General features: G+C 37.1%; 1 protein-coding gene across 1 annotated transcript in view; it reads right to left on the reverse strand.

The window, feature by feature from the left end:
- Positions 1–21,987, reverse strand: part of DNAH7 (dynein axonemal heavy chain 7) — a 102,107-nt gene extending 80,120 nt beyond the window's left edge. Inside the window, 18 exon segments of the mRNA XM_042822371.1 lie at positions 187–236; positions 239–326; positions 1,708–1,788; positions 1,790–1,933; positions 5,783–5,861; positions 6,032–6,159; positions 7,592–7,867; positions 8,874–9,053; positions 10,640–10,823; positions 12,968–13,087; positions 14,368–14,493; positions 16,497–16,572; positions 16,994–17,174; positions 17,398–17,482; positions 17,840–17,987; positions 18,101–18,209; positions 18,653–18,718; positions 21,973–21,987. Of these exon segments, the coding sequence (XP_042678305.1) occupies positions 187–236; positions 239–326; positions 1,708–1,788; positions 1,790–1,933; positions 5,783–5,861; positions 6,032–6,159; positions 7,592–7,867; positions 8,874–9,053; positions 10,640–10,823; positions 12,968–13,087; positions 14,368–14,493; positions 16,497–16,572; positions 16,994–17,174; positions 17,398–17,482; positions 17,840–17,987; positions 18,101–18,209; positions 18,653–18,718; positions 21,973–21,987 (2,136 nt within the window).
- Positions 21,988–23,237: the final 1,250 nt, after the last annotated feature.

Below are 23,237 nucleotides of genomic sequence, written 5' to 3' on the forward strand. Positions count from 1 at the left end.
TAACAATTAGTTACATACAGTAAACTTTGTTTAAATTGTAAATTGCATACAATGTTTCAGAGATGAATAAGGAATGATTTTGCTACGTATCAGTGACTGCGTACTAAGTAAACTCTTCGCTCTGGAAACACAAATATTAAACCTTACAATTCAAACTACCAGACTAGTTTAGACTACAACCTGTACCTTTTCAGCAGCAAGATCCAACTTTGTTTTCAGTGCTTGTGCCTTCTTCTGTTGACTTCCTGAACATCTCCAAATGTGCTAAGTTCTTCAATCTGCTTAAAACAGCTTTTCAGATCCTCCACAAATTGTTCACGCCGTACCTAATTGAAGCATGTGAAGAAAAAAAATAAAAAATCATAATGAAGTTAATCTTCTGTACAAAGGAGGAATAACGAATAATTCTGATTTTACTATATTAGGCTACTTCACACTTGCAGACATCCAGCATCCAGCATATGAAATCTTTAGTATCTGCTCCACTCACATTACAGAACTTGACCTGAATTTTACTATTAGCTGCGGTGACTTATTGGGCTAAATGACAGAAGTGACTTCGGTTTCCCCTCTGCTCTGCCATAGGATATAGGATATAGTCAGACACAGAAATTTCAGCTGTGGTGGACACAGCTGGCAGGCAAATAACAGAAAGCTAAACTGAAGAAACTGGTGTACCACAGATTGAAATGCAATAATAGGATTTGCTTAATCAAACGACAGATAAAGCTAAACATTTTCAGAAGACATAGGCGTATCTTGTCTTAAAGCCAGACAGTTCAAGGACAGATTTTTTCTTCATATATACCACTTGACCACAAACATGTCATAGCAGGTACCAGTAGTGGTCAGTGTCTGAAACCAAGCATCAGACCATGCAAAGCAATAACCAGTTCCAAGGTAACGCAGTGCATGCTGCACATTTATTTGTAATACAAAAAGAAACTTAGAAGCTCCTTCTTTGAACGTACCTCATGAACACAGAAACTCACTATCTCCAAATATTTACTGTCTAAGACAAAACTTCAATTAGAGTAGGGAGCAAAAGAAAGCCAAAGCATATGTTTATACAGGCAGTAACCCTGACACATCAGCAACCCAATAATTAGCAATCCTTGTGCACATAACCCAGTACTCGTGTAGTAAACTGTAACGTAAGAGTCTTGTAAATATAATGAAATAAAGAATGTAGCAGAGAAAAAAAAATGTTTAAAAAAAAAAAAAACAACAAAAATACATCTTAATTCAGGTTTGAAGACTTTTGCCATTACGCTAACAGCAAAATCACACATAAATTAATACTTTATTATTATTATTGTTTTCTTGTACCTATAACATAAATTTCATATACTGCAATTACAAGGATCTTCTCGAGACGTAAACATGTCTTTAAAGGAGCTATCTGAATTTTACTATTCCATATAGAGAGCCTTCATCAACATCAATGAAAATTCTATAACCAAAGAGCTTTCAGAAAGCAAAATATGATGCGTGGTTTGTATTTTAAAATTAACCATGTCTGAAATACTAATGAGTGGAAAACAGACAAAAATTAGTTAATACCAAGAATATTATGAAAAAAATATATTGAACACTTTTTTTAATATATGAGAAAATAAAAGAGGTTATTCCATCCAATATTATTTCATGTTCTAGATGTTATTTAAAATCAGTAACAGAAAGGTTTTTTTACATGTCTTTACAAACCTTAAGACCATCTTGAAACTGTTCTGTTTTCTCCTCAATTATCTTTCTGTGCTCTTCAAAGATATCTGGCATTCGTTCATAACCACTGAAAAACGTTCCTGTTCAGTCGAATGTCTGCTGGCGAAAAGCTGACACACTCTATCAGGAAATCAATACAATTTAAAGCATCCACCAACTTCTGCTCCAATTCAAGCATGTCCTGTGTTCCCACTTTCTGTATACAAGCCTGAGAACAGAAATTAAAAGGAAAGATTAACATATATAATTTAATGCCAGAACAGCCAATAGTTAATCTTTCAAAACTAACTTTTTACTAGGAAAAATTAATAAATTTAGAAATGCGCAATACAAAAACTTGTTCACCTGGAGCAGCATGGTACTGTCTATTTTTGCAGCACATAACATGTGAAGACAATTGCCTTACTAGATATTTTGTTGAACAAAACTCCAAGGAACGGTTGATACAGTGTGCACAAATCTTGGGACCAATGAAAACCAATCCCAACAGCCTACTGTAAGTGCTGCAAATCTGGGCAAAATGCAGGATGCTAGCAACTTAAAAATAGTGAAATAAATACAAAGAAATAAAGACACACTTCAGAAAGGAAAGCACTGGATGGCCCAGTTCAGATTAGGTCTTCCCTAGAATTAAGAACATAAAGAATATTGTCAGTTACTGCACTGCTCATTATGACTGAAATACAAATTACACTCTTCTTTCAAATCTCACGAACTGGCAGTGAACTGTGCTGACACATGTAAGCATTCCGTGCAGCACACTTAACAGAACTTTAACACGGCCCAGTTTAAATGAAAGTCTGTAACAATGCTTTCTGAAAGCCTCTAGAAGAGCTGCATTAGTAATAATCCGGCCAATTTGACAGATCAATAACACACCAGCACGTATGAAAACTGATATCACAATTGAAGATAAAGAAAATCTTAACGTGACATAATTTGAAATTACTGGAAACATTTTTAGGTAGGGATAAACTACCCATTGAATCTACACTTCTGCTCATTTTTAATAGCAGTCTTTGCGTATCAGAATGCATTTATTAGTACGGACCTAACAAACAACAATGTATTAAAAGAACCCAAAAGGAGACTGAGACAGCCCTCCAGCAATTATATGGAATAACTGTTAGAAATATACTTTGATGCTTGCTAAAATACTGCACATTACATATAGGTATGGTAATTTGCGACTTTATTCCTCCAGCAGACACACATAGTATCATACGTATTCTAAAGGCACCATATTCTCAGCACAGATTTAAACTTCTAATTGTTTTATTTTTTTACTCAGAAAAAGATACTGCTCTTATATTCTACGTTTGGCTTCACCGTAACAAAAGCTCAAACCACTCAGATTCACATTCAGCCAACCACGCAGGAATTATTTTAAGCACACATCTACATTCCACACATTTAATAACAAGCACGTACATCAAAACTTGACTGAATAGCAACAGAGTAAGACATGTTGTTTTAAATGCATATGCAAATACTTTTTTGAAGTCCAGCTGAACTGGAGCGTGAATACATCACAGCAACAGCAGAGTTTTGATTACAGAAGCGGTATTTTTAAATGAGAAGACGAGATTTTAGCTATCAAACTGTAAACCCTAATCTACTAAATTTTAAATGATAATTCAACACAGTATGTAAAAAGAAAATTACTTCATGCAACTTGCCAATGAGTGCTTCTTAAAGGTTTCTTGTTAAGAACTAAATACATATTTAAGCTCCTTACATCAGAGGTTTCAAGAGGTTTCTTTGATTAGTTTAGGATATTACAAACGGATTTTGAGTCTTCAACATCAAATTCAACTACTTGAATTTAAATCGGAGGAACCAAGAAACATTCACTGTTTGAATATACTATCTGTTGAGAAGCCTGTAGAACACAGGATCTAAATTTGTACTGGTACGTTGCAATGCAGAAATTGTTAGCTCCTTATACTAGCTAGAGGGAGATATAAATAAAACTTGCTCCAAGACAATATCTTTGAAATCTTTGCCTCACACAAATCTGTGACTAAACTTCTCAGTTACACCTACGTTATTAACTAAAACAGGACTGGCTCATGGGCTCAACCAGAGTTCAATCAGTTGGCTGCACTTAATAAATCTGGCACTTAGCCTTGTTACATGTTACGCGATTAGACTGGGCCCATCAATCTAGCCTACCCAGATCCCCTGCTAAGCCTTTGCTAATATCAAACATATCAACAGTGTCACCTAATTTGGTATCTCCTGTGAGATTACTGAGGATGCACTACAACTCCTCATCCAGACCAGTAACGAAAACATTAAAAAAAACTGGCCCAAAGACTGAGCTCTAAAAGATACCACCGATTAAAAGCCACCGACTGGATTGAACTCTACTCCCTAGGACTCTTTGAGTCCAGCCATCCAGCCACTTCTTCACCTGGAGAACAATATACTTGTCCAAGAAATGAGGTGCCAGTTTCTCTGGGAGAACACTGTGGGAGATGGTGTCAAATGCTTTACTAAAAAAAGGTAAACAATATCCATAGATTTTCTCTCACCCACTCAGCAGTTCATCTTGCCAAAAAAGGAGATCAAGTTAGTCAGATAGGGCCTAAGGTTCATAAATCCAAACTGGCTGCCTCAGATTGTTTGGTTGTTTCATATATGCCATATGATAGCAAGCAAATTATCTGCTCTGCAGTTTCCCCTGCAACATAGGTCAGACTGACAGATGTATAATTCCCTAGATCTTTCTTCCTGCCTTTCATGTAGACTGGAATCACATTTGCTAACCTCCAGTCAAAGATGGACCTCCCACATTAGCCAGGATTGCTGGTAGATTATTCAAAGTAGCTTGGTGAGGGCTTCATTAGTATGAATCTTGTCCAGTGCTAAAGACTCAAGAAATTTCAAAACATGAATGAGTGCACTTACAGTTTTCCATTGAATTATAAGGAATTCATCTCTCTCCATCACCGTTTTCCAAATCAAGGGGCTGAACACCCTAAGGACTATTAGCTTTACTAATGAAGACTGAGGTATATCAGGCATGAAGTACCTCAAAAAGACATTAAATACCCTACAGGATGCCTGTGATTGATGCAGTGAATGAATGTCACGAGTTTCTGTTCTTTTCTGAGCATCTTCTTTTTAATTCCAGTCAAGTCAGCAGCTTTTTTGCCAACTTCTTGTCAACTTTGATTAAGTCATCATTATTTTTATCTGATGACATGGCTGACAAAGAACTTGTACCAGAAGCGTCAACTCTGTCATTCTTGTTCATTCTATTCTTGTTCATTCCTTTTGCTCCCATGTTATTAGCATTATGCTCAAGAAGCAGTTTTTCTGTGGTAATCTTTTTAAGCCACTTGCCCATTTGGTGGGAGTTAGGTTAGTTAAAACTGAACAATACAATCTGTAAACCCACTCTTTTGCAGATTTGTGTGCCACTGTAAGCACACAAACTGCAATGCATTAATTACAATACGCTGAAAATGAATGAACGAGGGTGACCCTTCACATTGTGGAATATCCAGTCTTCCTCAGGACGCATACGTAGATGGTACAAGACCTTCTGACATGCGGACCAGGCAAAGGGGACCAGTGTCAATCTATATATTAGATATTGGTAAAGCTTAATTTCTTCCTCAATTGTTTAGATAAATAAATATGAAAGTTCTAATATGCACTACAATGGATCACAGGCAGCCTCTGACCTGCACACACCTCACTTTAGAGAGCACTGCCTTACAGAGTTTTGGTCCATGTCAACGCGCTCGCTTTCCAACAATATCACAGGCTGCAGAGACAAAAGACTGTTCTAGGTAGGCAGTTCAAGCATGATGATTCAGTGAGGAAGAGTTTAGATGTTTCTAAAAGAGCCAGGCTATGCCTTTTAGCCTCATGGCTAAAGATGACCTGTCCTTTTTAATTCTGTAACACAGATACAGTGCCAGTGACTTCAAGAGGGTCAGAATCACACCCATTAACTGTGTAACCTGCGTATGCTACTACTCCAGGACAGAATAATAGTATTCATAGCTGTTTTTGCTTGCTCTCATTAAAAAGAAGAGAGTACCTTAAGTTCCATTAGCTCCTGTGTACTAGATGGAGTACTAAGGGCTTTTTCTGATATTCTCTCAAATTCATCGCATAGCCTGAAAAACAAATAAACAGTTTGGCAAGTTTGTTTCATTTTAGTCATTCTTAGACAAATCACATACATTTGTAACAGCAAAAAATAAATTATCATATGCTTTAAGTTTTATGAAGTTCAGCAGTGGAAGCAAAACTAAACATTTCAGAAAACTTTTTCAGTTTGAGTTACCTCACACTTATATCTTGATGATCTTTGAGTATTTTGGCAATAATTTTTTCACTAATATTATCTGCTCGCTTTGCCAAAGCATTTGTTAATTCATCACAGTGCAGTTCAAACATTCCTAGACGGAGACACTGAAATACAAATTTAAGTTACCCAAACGTTGAACAACTTCTACGTACAATCATTCACTATCTTAAAAATAACATCAAGGCCCTCACCTAAGATTTCACTCAAGCCAAAAAAGGGTCCTAAAACTTTACAGTGAAGAAGAGAAAAAATACACACATAACTTTTCTTCTCTCTGTTCATGTCAAAATGTAACTAAACCTTACTTCTATCGCTTTTTATCTTGACAATCTACTGCCTCATGCAGGAAGGGCATCTATTCTCTGTAAGAAGGCAGCAGCAGATGTTGTCTGGTGACATTACAGAGTTTGAGGTACGTCTATAAAGCAGGGCATGTGGTACTGCTAAGGATTAAAACAAGGGGCCTCTGCCTCCCAGTGAGTCTCAGAATGCAGTGATTTCTTTAATTAGGGCAAGAGAGCTTGACTTTCAGACACAGGAGCCCTTATGACTAATAACTACTTGTTTCTCCAGACGTTTGCATTGAATTCAAGTAACAATTTACAGAAAATCACTTAGAACTTCGAGTTCTTTTTCACAATGTGAGAATAAAGAATTCTTACCACAGAACATCGTTATAAATACAAAAAGAAGAGGATCACATTATGGATCACCTCACTTAGACGCTTGGAAGGAATTTTGGTGTGACCAGATCCAAAGACCTTTTGTAATTTCAAATCTGGAAGGAGCATACTGTGAGAACTTTCACAAGTCTCCCAGTGAATACCTACTGGGGTGCTCCAAAAGTAATGCCTCCTGCCCTATTATATTGGCCCACAACATCAGAAGGAAATATTAATGGGAATGTTCAGTCTCTACTGTCATAGCACCAACGTCTCATTACATGTTGTCGCCAAGTAACAGATGGCAGCAGAGGGGAGTTTGTGACAAAATGGCATCTGAAGCAAAGATTTGAATTCCTCCATGTGGAAAAAAATGGCACCCGCTGACATTCATCAATGCTTATTGAACATTTATGGAGACCTAACAGTAAGGTGTTGGTGGTGCATTTCAGCAGTGGCAACAGCAACAATGGGTTGCTCAGTTTTTCCACAAGTACAGTAATCAGGCTCTTGTTCATCACTGGTTTAAAAGCATTGACAATGGTGTTAACTGTTGAAAAACAGTGCTTTGAATTCACTCTATTTGTATTTTGGAATTTTCTCTATCAGATAGCGTTACTGTGCTCTTTGTTATTTCCATGGAAATAAATAGGAGGCATTACTTTTGAAAGGACCTGTACAGTAAAAAGCACTACATTTTACCAAAACAAGGCAAACCCTACCCAGAAATACTAACTTTACAAAAAAATGCTTATTTTTCTGAAAAATTAATTTTACTTCACTTATCTCACAGTTAATTATCATCAATTTTGACTAACAGTGTTCTCAGAGAAAAAAAATCAACACTAAAATTAAGAATATTTTTATAATTTACCTTTCTAAAAGTATATTTTAATTCCTCACTGAGTTTCTTATACTTCATAATTTCTCCTTTCATTTCTTCAAAAGTATGTTGCTCAGTCAGGAACTGATCTGTATCTTGTTCAGCTTGTCTGTTTATCAGGAGGCTGTACTTATCATAAACCTTGACATGTTCCACAGGTGCAGCACTTTCTTTGATAATTTCTTCTCTGATCATTCTCTTATGTTCATCCAAGATCTCATCAAGGATTACAGGTTTCAGGACAGCTGATAGGGACTCGCTTTTTGGCTTTGGAAAAAAAAATACAGAAATAGGATAAATGAATAAATAAATAACAATCAGAAGGACACGACATTTTCAATTTACACTTATTTTTATAGATCAGCTATATTAAGGAAGATTAACAGGATAAAAAAAAAACAGTTAAATTCTACTTCAATTTTCTTCTAATTATTATTAGAAGAAGAAATTATTATTTATTCTAATAACATTTATTAGTATTATTAATACTTATTATTATTGTTATTTTTTAATACACAATTAATTACATACAACTACCAATTTTGTGAATCCTAAGTTATGGAAGTTTATCTCCAGCAGGAACTCAGAATTCTAAGTAAAAGTCCATTCCAAATAAAGTCATCAATAATTTCAGTCTACACTGTCTTTATTTTTCCTGAATGACCAGCAATTCAATTTTGCTATCCACCAATGACTTTGTAACATTAGAAACGTGGAAAGCACTTTCCTGCAACCCTGCAGATGCTATTAAACCTTGCTCTTACGCATTTAGACATGCTTCTTTTCATTTTTCTTTTTAAAGGTTTTTGATTACTGTTTTTATAAATAGTATTACAGCTATTCAAGTTTCTGGCAAAACAGAAACTGCTTTAAAATTACAGCTCAGATTTTGTAAAGGACAGTCTATTCATAAGGTTCTATGTTTAAACTGACAATATCATTTCCAGTGTCAAAATGAAGGCCTATTTTCAGAATTCTGGAGAAACATGCTTAAAATTTGAATGCATCAATTTTGTTTGCAGTATATAATACATTTGTAGTAGCTACTGTAGAAAATAGAAAAGAGAAAATAGCTGATGACTTTTTATTTGCTTAGAGAACAGTAACTGGGTCTTTTCATACAAAAAAGATTACTTCAGAAAGTTCAAAATATCACCAAAGCATATTAATGTGTTACTGCATGGTCTGACATTACGACTATTCATTAAAATACTCAGGAACTAAACATAGAAATAATGAGAAAACTAAAGCTGTGAGTACTGTATTTTCTTACCAACTTAGAAAATAATTTGGTCTCAATTCTTGGTATATCACTGACAGCATTAATCATCACAGCATAAACATTCAGTAATACATCCTCATAGTCATTAAAGTCAGGTTCAAATTTAATACAGTCATTCACAAGTGTTGCCCTCAGGATGAAACCAGGGTGTTCGTAAGCTCGAACTGACTTCTAAATTAAAAAAAAATAATAAAATAAATTAAAGTATTATTTAATCTAAATAACACAAAAAATGTCAAAGGACCATTAGGAATTACTCAGGATTTTAACTACAAATTACAATTACTAATTCTACTAAAAATACCAGTGCAAATATGAAGTATGTCTCTGATAATAAATAACAGTTTTACATGAATTTTAAGATGAATTACAGTATTGTTTCCAGTTGACATAAAAAGTATCTTCTATACACCAGCCAACAACTCATATAAAGTTGTTTGCACAAACTGATGCAGAGTAGCATTATAGCAGCAGCCCTCACAAGTATAGGAATATACAAATACAGGTACAGCAGCACACGCATCCGTCACCTACCCCAGTCACTGTGGAACTAATTTCCTTTAAAAAAAAAAAAAAGGTTATTTCTAATTTTATTTAGTAAACCATGAACCTGATTTGAGGAAAAAAAAAAACAAAAACAAAAAAAAAAAAAAAACAGAGAAAAAAAAAAAAGCCAAAACAAAAAAAACACCCTAGTCTGAGAAACACTGCGAGCTATATTTGCAGTAAATGGTTGAACTCTTTTGCAGTATAGATTCCTATGTACCCCAATACAAAAAGTTCTGTATGCTTTTGCCCCTGGTGGCACCATTTGATTTTATATGCTACCTTTAATCTAAATCAGGCATCTTTTAACTCTTCTGTATCTCTGATATCTTTTAACTATAATAAATTTTAATCAGGAGCCATAAGAAAGCATTTAATCACCATTGTGTAGCTTGAATAATGGATAATCACTCAGAAGCAGAGCATTAGAGATTATACACATATTTCTAACAACAACAGGAAACAGCACTGTGGACGTCAAATCTCACTTAATTCAGGAGTATACAAAGCAACTTGGGGAAGAAGTAGGAAAGAAAATCATACACTCTGCTTTCACAGTATAATTCCTTACCTAGATTCTCTGCATATTTTTTCATATTATTTCATCCCTTTATTGTTATTATTTCATTATTATTCAGTATCACCTGGAGCTAGAGATTCTTTAGATATTTAAGAGCAAGGATGTATTAATGGAAAGCTGAGCAAAGATTCAGCTGCACTACAAAACATAAAATTCAAGGAGAAATGTTTATCTCCACAATAGATACTGTCTAAGTCCAAAAGTGAAATTCTTCTTGCTTTTCCCCCCCCCCTCAAACCACAGACAGTAGAGAGAAGATAAGCCTTCAATACAGATGGAGATGATGGGGAGGTAGCACTAGAACACTGAGCAAGAACAGTTTCACTTTTGGACTTACATGATGTCTACAGTATTTATAGCACAGGATTTCTACTTTAAACCTAACTAACTGCAGCAGGTTCCTGTACATTATCAGATTTAAAATGTCAGTATTTCCCTCTGACATAAGTTGTTGTGGTTTTTTAACTCTGTTTAATAAACAGCTCATACATACAACACCACATCTTTTTTCCTCAAGTAACTGAGACCAGAGTTCATATTTTCTTTTCTTCCCTACGTAAAACCAACGGGAAACAAATAGTAGGTACAAGGATAAGCAGTGCTACTAGTAGAGGCATGAAAGAGTACTTACTGCTGGTTGAACAATTAAATCTGTAAAGTCCTGAATTGATTGTAAAAGTAATTGTTGCAGTTGACGAGTCATTAAAGTGGCAGCACATCTGAAGAAGGCTTCTAATTTAGCAGTGCTGGCATTGCTGGGTATTTGCTTTTTTTTATTACCTTGGTAAAAGATTTTCTGCACTTCTGGAAGCCACCTAAAGAGAATACAATATTTCTCTTAGTTCTTCAAGAGATATTAATAAACCTATAGTTGTTGAATGCTTGCAATACGTGCATGAACAAAGAATGCTGCAGTATACCTGGGGAACTGTAATGTAATTAGCTCATACAGCCGTACCTTTAAATTCAAAGGAATCATGTGTCTGAAAATGTTATCTACTACTATGAAACCATACTTAAAATAAAAATCCATGACAGATAAATCCACCTGCTTGCACTAGTCTCCTATTTCTCAAGTCAACAGAAAGACTTCATAGGCAACATACTTAAGTCCCAGAGACTACACACTTCCTTCTCCATCTTTGCAACCTTAGTAGATTTTAGACATCAAAGTTTCCCAGAGGGAATTCTGCCCTGCCATTCATAACCAAAATTGTGCCAACCTGGCTCTAGCACTGGAGGGAAATAGGAAAGATGAAAACACAAAAGTGTGCAGCCTTACAACTGTTTATGAGGTGCACAGTGATAGAACAAGGGGGAACAGCTTTAAACTAACACTGGGGAGGTTAAGGTTAGACATTAGGAGGCAGTTTTTCCACACAGAGGGTGGTGATGCACTGAAACAGGTTGCCCAAGGAGGTTGTGGATGCCCCATCCCTGGAGGCGTTCAAGGCCAGGCTGGACCAAACATATCTGATTGCGTATGTTTGGTGGCCCTGCTAGGCAGGGGGGTTGGAACTACATGATCCTTGAGGTCCCTTCCAACCCGGGTGATTCTGTGATTCTGTGGATGTGGCTCTGGGCAGCCTGGTCTCATGGCTGAAGACTCTGCACACAGCAGGGGGGGTCAAAACTAGATGATCATTGTGGTCCTTTTCAGCCCAGCCTATTGTTGTATGATTCTTCAGTTAAGAACACAAAGACATTTTCAGGGTCAGAAAGAAATAAAAATGAAAATAGTTGAGGCAGTTACTAACACAATTATGGGCCAACAGAAATAAAAACTCTCCACACCATGAAAAAGAAAACAACTGACAAACAAACAAGAAAAACTACAACCCTAATAATCAGGAATCTAGCAAATACAACAGCTGTTCTTAATTTAAATCCAAAATAGTAAAAAAAGCAGTAGTAAATAATTGCAGGAAGCAATCATTGGGGGTTGGTTGGATGATCTCAAGGTCCCAACCCCTGCATTAGTGTAGTTACTGAATAAAGATCAGATATATACAAACAGTACAACACAGCTACAAATATCTAAAAAAGACCTAGTAATTACTATGCTTCTACTTCAGCATATTAAGCACAATAACAAGAAAATCACCCTTCTTTCAGAAATACTGCTAGATGGATATACGAATATTACGCTGCTCAAACACTCTGTTTTTCAAAAACTCTTTTATACTCTAATGTCAATGGATGTCATTAATAAAACATTCTTTAGATGACATTGGTTTAAAAAAAAAGGTTAAAAAGCGAAAACATACAAACTGAAATACCACACTCATTAACAAAAGTTCTACACAGGTATCGTTATTAACCTAACATTAGGATAATCTCAATTACTCCTATCCCCAGGAGGCACTTTCTTTCTTTGAAGTAGGGATGGAGCAAGTCTTATTACACAAAAATTCCACCATAATTTACTTTTTTAAATGTCATAAATTATTGATAAGTAGAAACACTACTTTTTCAGTGTATCTCTTCAGAATTCTGTATTACAGCTGTTTTAAATGGCCTGAAAAACAAGGCAGAAAAAAAAAACCAGGGAAACTTTAAAAAGCAGACTAATCTGAAATAGCTCCAAGAATTCTTTGAAGAATAGCAATTAGATGACAAAGGAGTCCTCAAAATAAAAGCTTTTCTCAAAATAGACTGAAATACTGATCAGGTCCCACAGATTATCCAATTCTGAATGAATCTGTGCCCTATAGGAGATAAAAAGCAAAACACAACACACTGAAATTTGGAACAAGAAAACAACATAAATCACAGTAAGCTCAACAAAAATATTTTCATTCACTGGCCTCAAAGCATTTCCAAACACTCCAACTCTTTCTTTGATATGTATTATTAAAATTGGTCATTCTTTCTGTCTCTGAAAAGTCCAGAATTTCAAAAACACCCAAAGAAAAAGATCTCCATATAACTTAAAATACATGGATGCACTGGATCATACTTCCTAGATAGAACAGCTTTGGATTTTCCAATTTCCTGGATGACTTGAACCTGGAAAGATGCAAGTTCCTTGGCTTCCTGTTTCTTGTGAAATAGCTCTGTATCAAGAAGGCGTAAGTTTCTAAAACAGAATATAACATGAATATTTTAGATGTGTATTCACAGTACCTTATTATTTCCTTATTTCCATAAAACCTTATTTCATATTTCAAATGTTATTTATTTTAAACATTCATATTTTATTTTCAGGAACACCAAATGTATGTACTTCAGCACTTTCTGTATCTAAATTATCTAAATTTCTGTAATTATCTAAATGGAGATAATTACTGCATTTGAGTATATTAATTGGTATTTTCAGAGTTGGAGTCGACGCGTATATTTGACCCCATACTGCATATGGGATCAAACACTGACACTTCTAAATGTTTTAAAAAGCGACCTTCCCAAAGACTTGGTGGATTTTTACAGATATTATGAAACAACATAGAAATAATTATCTACACCAAGCTTGGAAATAATTTTCAGTATTCCTATTCCTTAAATAAATAATTTAATATCGTCTGTTCATTAGCAGATACAACAAAAACAAAAAAAAAAAAAAAACAACCCTGTAAAGTCATTACAGCACTTAACAGGTCAATTCATTGCCTTTTTCATCACCAGTCAAGAAATAAGCAAGCAGTTCCTGACTTTAAAAAAAAGAACAAAAAAACTCTCAAAATTAGAAAAAGCTAAAATGACTATTTCAAAAATGGAAGTCTTTTTCAGACTTGTCAGAAGCAGGAAAGTTGCCAATCTGTAAGACAACAAAGAGAAAAAAAGAGGGGAAAAAAGAAAAAACAAAAACAGGAAAAAAAAAAGAGAACATAAGATTTCTAGCAGCTCCATTCTGGATCCTCTCTGTACAATGGACATGATGGCATAAATTGTAGTTTCAGTGGAACAGTTATAGAAACAAAATGACAGACAATCACAAATTACCAGGTCCAGATGGTATTTCATCTAAATACAAAGCTAACAATCTAACTTCCATTTGCAGTTTCTTGCTTATTAATGCCTAGATACAAGGGGAAATAAGATGGCATAGGTAACTTTTTTTTTTTTCTTTCCCTGTGATCTCTGGGGAAGTACAGATAAGAAAGCTTGACCTGTACACATGAAAAGTTGGCAGAAACTCTTCAAAGCATGAAGTCAGAGAGCACACAAAAACAATGTATTTGGGAAAATGGTGTTTGAACAAAGCATGTTCACAATCTGTTTCTAGATGCAGATATTGTAGCTGTCCCAGATTCAGGAAGGCAACTTTGAAACCTTAAGATACCACCATCTACTATTTCCTCACTTAGATTCTGAAATCACTGAGCATCTGAAAAGCTAAGAGATATTGATAATACTTACTTAAACGAAGTTTCCCATAGCTTCAGAACAGCTAGCATTGAAGGATTTATTGCATGCAAGTTTTCTTTTATGCAACTGTACGCAGACATGAAAGACTTATTCCAAGGTTTTGGGACAACTTCCATTCTAAAAAGCAAAACGAAACACAAACACATAGAAAAAAACAAAAAACAAAACAAAAAAAACAAACCAAGAAACACAGTAGGATGGACACAGCTGTTCTAAAAACCAAAATATTTATATATCTGCATTAAAATAATTGTTTTCCATCCCAAAAAGCTCATATAAATAGCTTAAGTAGCTCAGGAGGTAAATCTGGTTTTCTACTCATTATTCAGGTATTAAAAATACTGTCTACAAATACTGGTCAATATACATTAAAAAGAGAGATAGAAAAAAAAGAAATATTGGTCTTAGGACATTTAAGAGATCTGTAGCCTATTTATAGGTCCCTTATATTAAGAATGTAATAAAATCATACATATATACGTAATCAACTAATGAATACATAATCTTCTGTAGTATATTTTTGTTTACACATAATATTCAATTGGTCATCATTCATGAGAATAGAGCCTTTTTATAAATCCACTTGGTCTGCTTTCAAATTTTTAAGAACACAAAGCTACTTCGGTGGGGTTTTTTAATATATCCATAGGGTGGGTTTTTTCTTTAAAAACTTAAACAGGGTCATTTTCCATTTTATGCAGACAACTAAATTCTATTATTAAAATACTGAGTATTGCAATTGAAGAAATAGGCATTGCAACCTTTACTATCTTTGCTTTAACTTATATTTAATTATACACTTGTAACTACAGTTTTTTACAGAATGAACTGCACAATCCCATTCAGGAATCAACCACAGAACTATTTAGTTTTGCGTAGATAAAAACATAGCTTATGTCCTCAATTCCTTGGAACTGTTTCATATCTCTCCGAATGTTCTTACAGTGATGTCACAAAATAGAGTATAAAACTTTCACCTGCTTCAGATCTAGTTTTCATCAAATCTCAGATTGATGAGGAGTTTCCAAGCAAAGGAAAAGGTTACGTAGATATGTGAGTACACAGACTCCACCTCAGAGAACTATGGATCTACATGAACAACTTTCATTTCCTCTTTAAGTGGTTTCTGCATATTCACATTAGGAAATAACCTTCTAAATGATAACGTCCTGAAAGGTTGGTAGCAATGAAGTCATAATTAGAATCTAAAATACTGCTTTGCCATACTGAACTTCAAGCTCGGACAACAAATCTCAGATCAGAAGTATATTCCTAAACCTGCATGTGAAACTAGGTAAATTGTGCAAACAAGGAACTGGTAATTCTGATATATACTTTTACCCATTTCTCAGTGAATCTGTATCCTATAGGAGATTTTAAAAAAATAATAATAATTTGGCTTTAGGAAGTTAAAAAACCTTGCTGAATTTCCACATCTATCTGACATATTTCTCTAGAAGAAAAATTCACATTTCAAGTACTGTTAATGAAATAAAATCATTTTGCCAATGACTGTTGTAGTAGGACAATGTTATACTTTGGGTTTAGTATGCAAGCATACGATATAAGCTTATATGAAAACTACTGCGATGTCCAACAAAATGACAGTTCCTAGTAGGCATGGAAGGTCTACAGTTAGAAACCGTAGGATGGCCTCTTATCGGGCGATAATATAACTCTCTCATTACACATTATTTCTCTTTCCAATATGAAAATTGTCTCAGTAACATCTGTCACAGCCACCCTCCTATATACTTCAATGCCTGCCATTTGGTATTTGAAAGCATATACCTCAGAAAATCTCAAGCATATACCTCAAAACACAAGAATTTGCCCTTCCGTATCTTATTTTCAAATGCTGTGAGATTAAATGTAGGAACTTCTTACCAGTTAAACACTGCAACACAAAACTAATTCCCAACAATTATTCAAGGTAGACACATTTTTTCCAAGGAAGTTGTATAAGCATTAACTGAGATAATAACTAAAATATGTTTACTTTTACTGTTTTGTGCAGTGCTCAAGCCAACACTGAGCAACACTACCTAAGATAATTCATTACACGTTACTGTACATCACTGCTCTATAGTCAGTCCATTTGAATAAATATATTTTCTTACTCTGCACGATGAGGTAAAAGACTATCTTTCTTCTTGTCTTCATCTTTTTCTCTGGTGTCTCTTAAGACAAAGTCAACTATGAAAGGTGTTCCAAAATAAAAGAAAAAAGTGAAAACAAAAATAAAAAAATAAGCTCACCAAAGAAATAAAGATAAACAAAATGTCCAAATGGACAACTCATTGACATAAATGGTTTTACGTGGAAATACATGAAAAGAAATTTAGTAGAAAGCTATACAATTAAATTGGGGTTTAGAAAAAAGTATCTTTTTAAATTGTTGAAAGACTAAAAATACAGAGTAATAATAGTTTTACTATTAGAAGGGTAAGAACAACACCATATATTTTTTTCATTAAAGTCCTCCTCTACCATGAAGCAGAGTGCTTTACGGTAGCTCTCTCACTTTTGATAGCTATCAGAAGTGAGCAGCACTCGATGACGAACACTTTTGAGTATTATCAACTTAGGACAAAACTAGTAAATATTAGAAATCTACCTATAGCCTTCTTTACACTCAGAAAATAGTCTTCTTTCATTTCATCAGTCAGTGAACGAATGCTTTCATCAAATGATTTCAGATGCTGTGGAATTAAAACTAAAACGTGATCTAACCAGGCTTCATCCAGTGGGGCTACATTTGCTGTATCAATTCCATGGCGAATGTAATAGTAGTATTTCTGCAGGATAGAAGAATGCATTGGTTAAGTTCAGTACTAGATAGCAATTACTAGTGCAGGTTTCAGTAAAACATGGGCTGATTTAGTAAAAATAAATGTAATTAGCGTCAAGTGCTTTTTTGTTTCCATAATTCTATCATTATATCAATCATCTTGTCTATATTTACAATAAATAACTGGCAATACTTCAAATTTAATGGTCTTGAAAATAGCCTTTACCTACCACAATATCCTTCTCTATTGCTGTAGAGGAATCTGCTCTTGGAGACTGGGATTCATTAAGGGGTTCTTCAGTAATGTCTTCCTGCCTGACATAAAAACAAAACAAACAAGTGTGCATCACATTCTTCAGATACATTTCAGTGTCATAAGCAGTATATAGCCATCAACCACGCGAGCTATGAATAAGCAGCACAAAACAAATGTGACTGGCAAAACTTTACAAAAAATGCAAAACATTATGATTCAAAAAGAACACTGAAGCACACAACCAAGTTTGTAAACAACCTGCTAAGGTTCAGATTTTAAAGTCAGCAATACAGTTCATTGTCATATACATATTTCCTTTTGATTTGTAATCTTCAAATTTTTGAAATGACTTAAAAAAAAAATTGGTCCATCTATCAACAGGAGAAAGTACATTTTTCAAACATCATTAAACTCACAATATAATGTTAACCAGAGCACTTCTGAAACGTTCCTGGCTTTTTTTCACATGACTGCAGCTTTGCAGTTTAGAAGTTGATGGCTCAGCTTCTTTATCTCTAGAATCTTGTATCTTGAGTCTCTTGCATCTTGCCTTCAAATACTCTCCTTGCAGAAAAGCACATTTTGAAATTAAGTTTTAAAACAGTTCGAAATCATGACGCATTTCCTTATGTTTCTGAAAGATTTTCTTCAGTAGCACCAGCTACTGTTAGCCTTACCAGATGGGTACTCATTTTTTACAGAAAACTCATCTGGCTCATCATCTTCCCACTCTTTTCTCAGGCAGAATGAAGGACAAGTCTGCTGCCATGGTTGATGAGAGCTTGCCTGGAAGAAATATTTTGTGTTTTAGTTTTACACTAGTTGTAGGTGCTAGTAGCACTTCAAGATATTTTAAATACAAATAAATAAATACATACATAACCTAGTATATAGTAGGAACAAGGCAGCATAAAAATGATACAGTAAACTATTACCTACATGTTGCCCTCAACTTTAAAATATCCAGCCCAGCAGAGATAAGCACACTAAACTTACACGCAAATATTTGCATACCCTCTAGCTTTATACTTTAAACATCTACAGATTTGTTCAAATATTCTACTTTCAATGTTTTGAAAATATTGAAACATATTTCCACATACTTAGATGTGAATAATACAAGTACATAATGCAGACAACATGCACATATTACACTTCAATACGATCTGAAATCTTTATGCAACTCTGCCATGTACACACTTGAAAACTAAAACTTACAAAAAATCTACCTGAGGTAGCTGTGGTATTAAGCTCGCTGCTCCTTTTGCAAACTTCCCTTTGACACTTGGAGCGGCCTTGGGAAAAAATCACAAACATCTTACTTACTACTAATATTAGACTTCCAGCCATACTTAAAGATCTTAAAAGAAGCTATAAATCCCTTTTCATCTCTGATCCATAGTTGCTCTGGAAGTTATGCCTCCCACTTATTTCAACGTAAACTAAACCAGACACAAAGAATATGGTAACACTACTTGATAGAACCAATTCTCAGCTACAGAACAATATTTTCCAGAGTCACCACCATTAGCTCTGCATTTTCACCCGCAATGAACAAGAGCCTGCATGCTGTGTTATAAAAACCTGTACTCGTGGAGGTGACCCACTGTCACCACTGCTGAAACACATCATCCAACACTGTTTGATCTCCATAAATGTTCAGCAAGCATTAATGAATGCCAATGGGTGCCACTTCTTCTACATGGAAGAATTTACTTCCACCTTTGCTTCATATGCACTTCCATGTCAGATGCCATTTTGTCAGACTGTCCCTCTGCTGTTCAGCAACAACATGTTACAGGATACTGGTGGGAAGGTTCAACCTCTGCAGCCATACCACCAAGATTCACTTCTGACATCGTGGACCAACATAATAAAATAAGAGGCATCACTCTCAGAGCAGCACTCATACAATATTTTTTGTAAGCACAACCATGTCACTTCTCCGACAATTTCTAGTGTGCTTCCATGTAAAATTTAACTTTCCCAAATACCTTTTACAAATCACAGCCTGGAGAAATCTATTTTATGCTGGGAAGCATTTGAAGTATATTTTTGCCAACACAAACATTAAAGAATTAAAAGATACCAAGACATAATGTAAACATACAGTTAAGTTTTTCATTTAGGTTCATCAGTTAGCACATATTGGTCCTTTATCCTAACCCATAATCTTCCAATTAAAGACTGCCCAGCACTCTCTGCTCTTCCATAAGGCTGACCCCTCAGCATGAGACAGAAATGCTGGCCTCTGACCGTGCCCAGGATCCCAACTAATGTGTTTTTAGCATAGCACCTCACTGTGAGCAAACAAGACAGGCTAGCTGTACAATTATTTGAAACTGGCAAACATAAGCACCTTTGGCTGCTTCTCCATTTGTCCTCTGCTTCAGCCTGGCACCAGTGCCCAGCATCACACACACCACTTCTCTTCATGCAGCTGCACTTGCAGTAAAGTAACGCTACATCTATGCCACAGCTGTCCTTGTTGTGCTTGATTTCTTACGCAAGGATTGTACAGTGGAGAAAAGCTGCAGAAGTTTGTATGAGCACACCTGAGCCACTCTTCCACAAGTCACATTGCAGTGCAGCTGCTGTGCTACAGGACACTCAAATTTTAGACACACAATTACAAGAACTGTAGTGATTCACATGCAAGTCAGAAAGTCCAAAGTCAACCTCCATCAAAATTCAGGAATTTGAGTGATGAAGATGCGGCACTGAGGAACATGGTCAGTGGGCATGGTGGAGATGGGTGGATGATTGGACTGGATGATTTTAGATATCTTCTCCATCCAACCTTAATGATTCTAGAACTCTGTTCTCCATGGAACAGTTTCCTGTCTACATTCCGTGCTCCAGCCTCCTAACTATCCCACTGGATCCTGGTTTGTCAGCAGCTTTACTGCTGGATCTGAGCCAGAGTCACTTCAGTTGGTTCTGAATCTTGAGTATAGGCGTGCTCTTTATTCTTCACATAGTAAGACTGATATTTAGAACTACACTAGCACTGATGCTCTTTAATATTCTCATCAAACACACTGGCAGTGGGATAGGGAGCACCCTCAGCATTTTTAATTACACCAAACTATGTGGTCAACACACCTGAGAGACACAGTAATATCCAGAGAGACCTAAATAGGCTTCAGCAGCAGGGCCAGGTGAACCTCATCAGGTTCAACACTGTTGCCCTGCATCATGGCAACCCCTACCATCATTGCAAGCTGGGAGAACAAAGGACTGAGCACAGCCCTTCTAAAAAGGAATTGGTAGTAATGGCGGACAGAAAGCTGAACATGAGCCACCAATGTTTGCAGCCCAGAAAGCAAACTGTATCCTGGGCTGCATCAAAAGCAGCATGATCAGCAGGTCAAGGGAGGCGATCCTGTCCCTCTACTCTACTCTGCACTAGCGAGACCTTACCTAGAGTGGTATGTCCAGATGTGGAGTCCTCAGTACAGCAGAGACATGGACATGTTAGAGTGTGACCAGAGAAGGGCTACAAAAATGGAACACCTTTCCTACCAAAGCAGACTGAGAGAGCAGGGGCTGTTCAGCCCAGAAAAGAGAAGGCTCCAGAAACACCTGATGGCAGCCTTTCATTATCTAAAGGGAGGGGCTTTAGGAAGGAAGGGGCAGACTCTTTAGCAAGATCTGTTGTGACAGGACAGGGAAGATTTACAGTAAGAGTGGTGGGGCACTAGAATAATATATATATTTTTTCAATCTTGAAACCTGTTTTCAAACTGTATAATCAGAACGAAAAGCAGGGCTGCACGCTTTCTGCCGCTCACACGGCTGTGTTCAGGCCACAAATCTAAACGCGTGCAACTCCTCGCTGTAAGCGAAGCCGGCACCGCGCGCCGGCACCGCGCGCCCCCCCCCCCCGCGCACCGCCGTTGCTGAGCGCTGGGCGCGCATCAGGGGCCGGGCAGGGCAGCGCCTGCCAGGCAGCGTCGGACACGGCTGGCACAATCCAACCCCCTGCTAATGCAGGTGCCTACAGCTGGTCGAACTCCTGGTTAGGAGTAACAGAAACCTGAGCGGTTTTTTTTCTTTTTCTTTTTTTTTTTTTTTTTCTCTCCCTACAAATAACAGGAGTAGAAAAGTTTTCACCGCGTGCAACATTACGCAGATTTGTTGTTCTTTTTTTGTTTTTGTTTTTATTAAAACACCAAAACGCTCTACACAGCCATCTGTAACCCTAAGATTCCGGCATCCTTAACGCCTCGCAGCACAGCCGCTGCCGGCACCAACAGCCACACAGAGAGCCCCGCGGTCCGGACGGCGCCGATGCGCACCCTCCGATACGCACCCAACGTAACACAAACTGCAGAACTTCGAATCCACCAAAGGAATGAACCGAAGGAAAGCGGCGCAGTTCTAAGGATTTACGTTACTTCGAACAAACACCACCTGAAAAGCTCTCAGCTGCAGCCCTCTTTCCCCGCACCAGCACCCCCTCAGCAGCTCGCTGCACCGCAGCTCCGCTCCACCCCCCCACCAGCCCCCGGCGGCAAACGGGCGCCGCAGCGGCTCAGCGCCGTACCTGCTCGGTGCCCATGTCCGCTCGGACGGGACGCGGCCGCACTGAGGAGCCGCCGTTGCCCCGCAGCACCGCGAGCCAGTGCGACGGTTGCGCTGTAAACCGCGACGGCCGCGCGGGAGCAGCCCCGCCCCGTGCCCTGCGCTCAGAGCGACTCGCCTGTATTGAAGACCGCGTTTTACCTGCAGTTGGTTGTTTACGTTTGCTAGGTAACACAGAAAACAGCGTGAAGATGCAGCCACAGCCCGCTCCGAGGGCAGCGCGGTGACGCCGAGCGCTCCGAGCATGGCACGCAGGCTCTGCGAACCAGCTGGAAGTGCAATTTATCGCCTGAGCATCGGGGGGTGGGGGCACAGCTGTGGCGGGTGAAGCTGTTGCAGCGTATCCTCAGGTACAGAAAGCTGAATTTAAACTTCGTTCAGTGAGATTTCAGCTTTATGCAGCAAGGTTTTCTTCTAGGAGGAAGCGCATGCTGCCAGTTTGTGGCAGCTTCAAGAAAATAAGGGGCTTAAATAGCTCCGAAATGGACTATTCCATTCGGTTCAAACAGGCATTCCTCCCTCGCTTTGAAATTAGCAGGTGGGTGAACACAGCTGCTGTTTGCAGGCAGAGCTTTGCTACCTCTGTGTTCCAACTACACCTAATAGAGAACAGCTGTGCTCGTGAAAGCGTTCCTAATAAACCAATGTCTGAACTCTTACCTGGGTTGGTAATGTGTGCGATTTATTATTCGTGTTATATTTATTACATTGTGATTTTGTTATTTAAGGTGTTTTTTCAACCCTTATCTTCCCGTGGTGATAACAACAAAAGCACTGTCCTAGCAAAAGGTTGATTCATGGAACACCTTTTATGTGTTAGCCCAACCAGCCAAAAATTTTCATGCCATAACCTATGTACCTGCAAGGAGTTCCATTATCTCTCGTCACTGGAAGATGGCCTGACAGTTCAGCTTTATAACTTACCATTAATTTACCATTAATGAGGTAAGCTTTCAATACACTGATCTATCTTGTATTTTTTCACTATCAGTATTTTTCAAATCAGCCATCTGCCAGGTTCTTAAGGCATGGGATGATTCCAGTTCCTTACAAAAAAATAATACAACTTCATGTTTTTATCTTGCCCTGACTTTACAAGATGTTCTTCCAAATGCAACTTAACTTATTTAGCAGCAGTACAGTCACAGCTGTCTTGTTAGAAAGATGGGCAGCTATCATATGGTAGGAGGAGGGGAAAGGTCTGAGACGGGAGGTTTAGCTTAGATA

This window comes from Centrocercus urophasianus, unplaced genomic scaffold (assembly GCF_019232065.1).
Source record: "Centrocercus urophasianus isolate 14NV4802_14NV808 unplaced genomic scaffold, USGS_Curo_1.0 seq_20, whole genome shotgun sequence".
Taxonomy (NCBI): domain Eukaryota; kingdom Metazoa; phylum Chordata; class Aves; order Galliformes; family Phasianidae; genus Centrocercus; species Centrocercus urophasianus.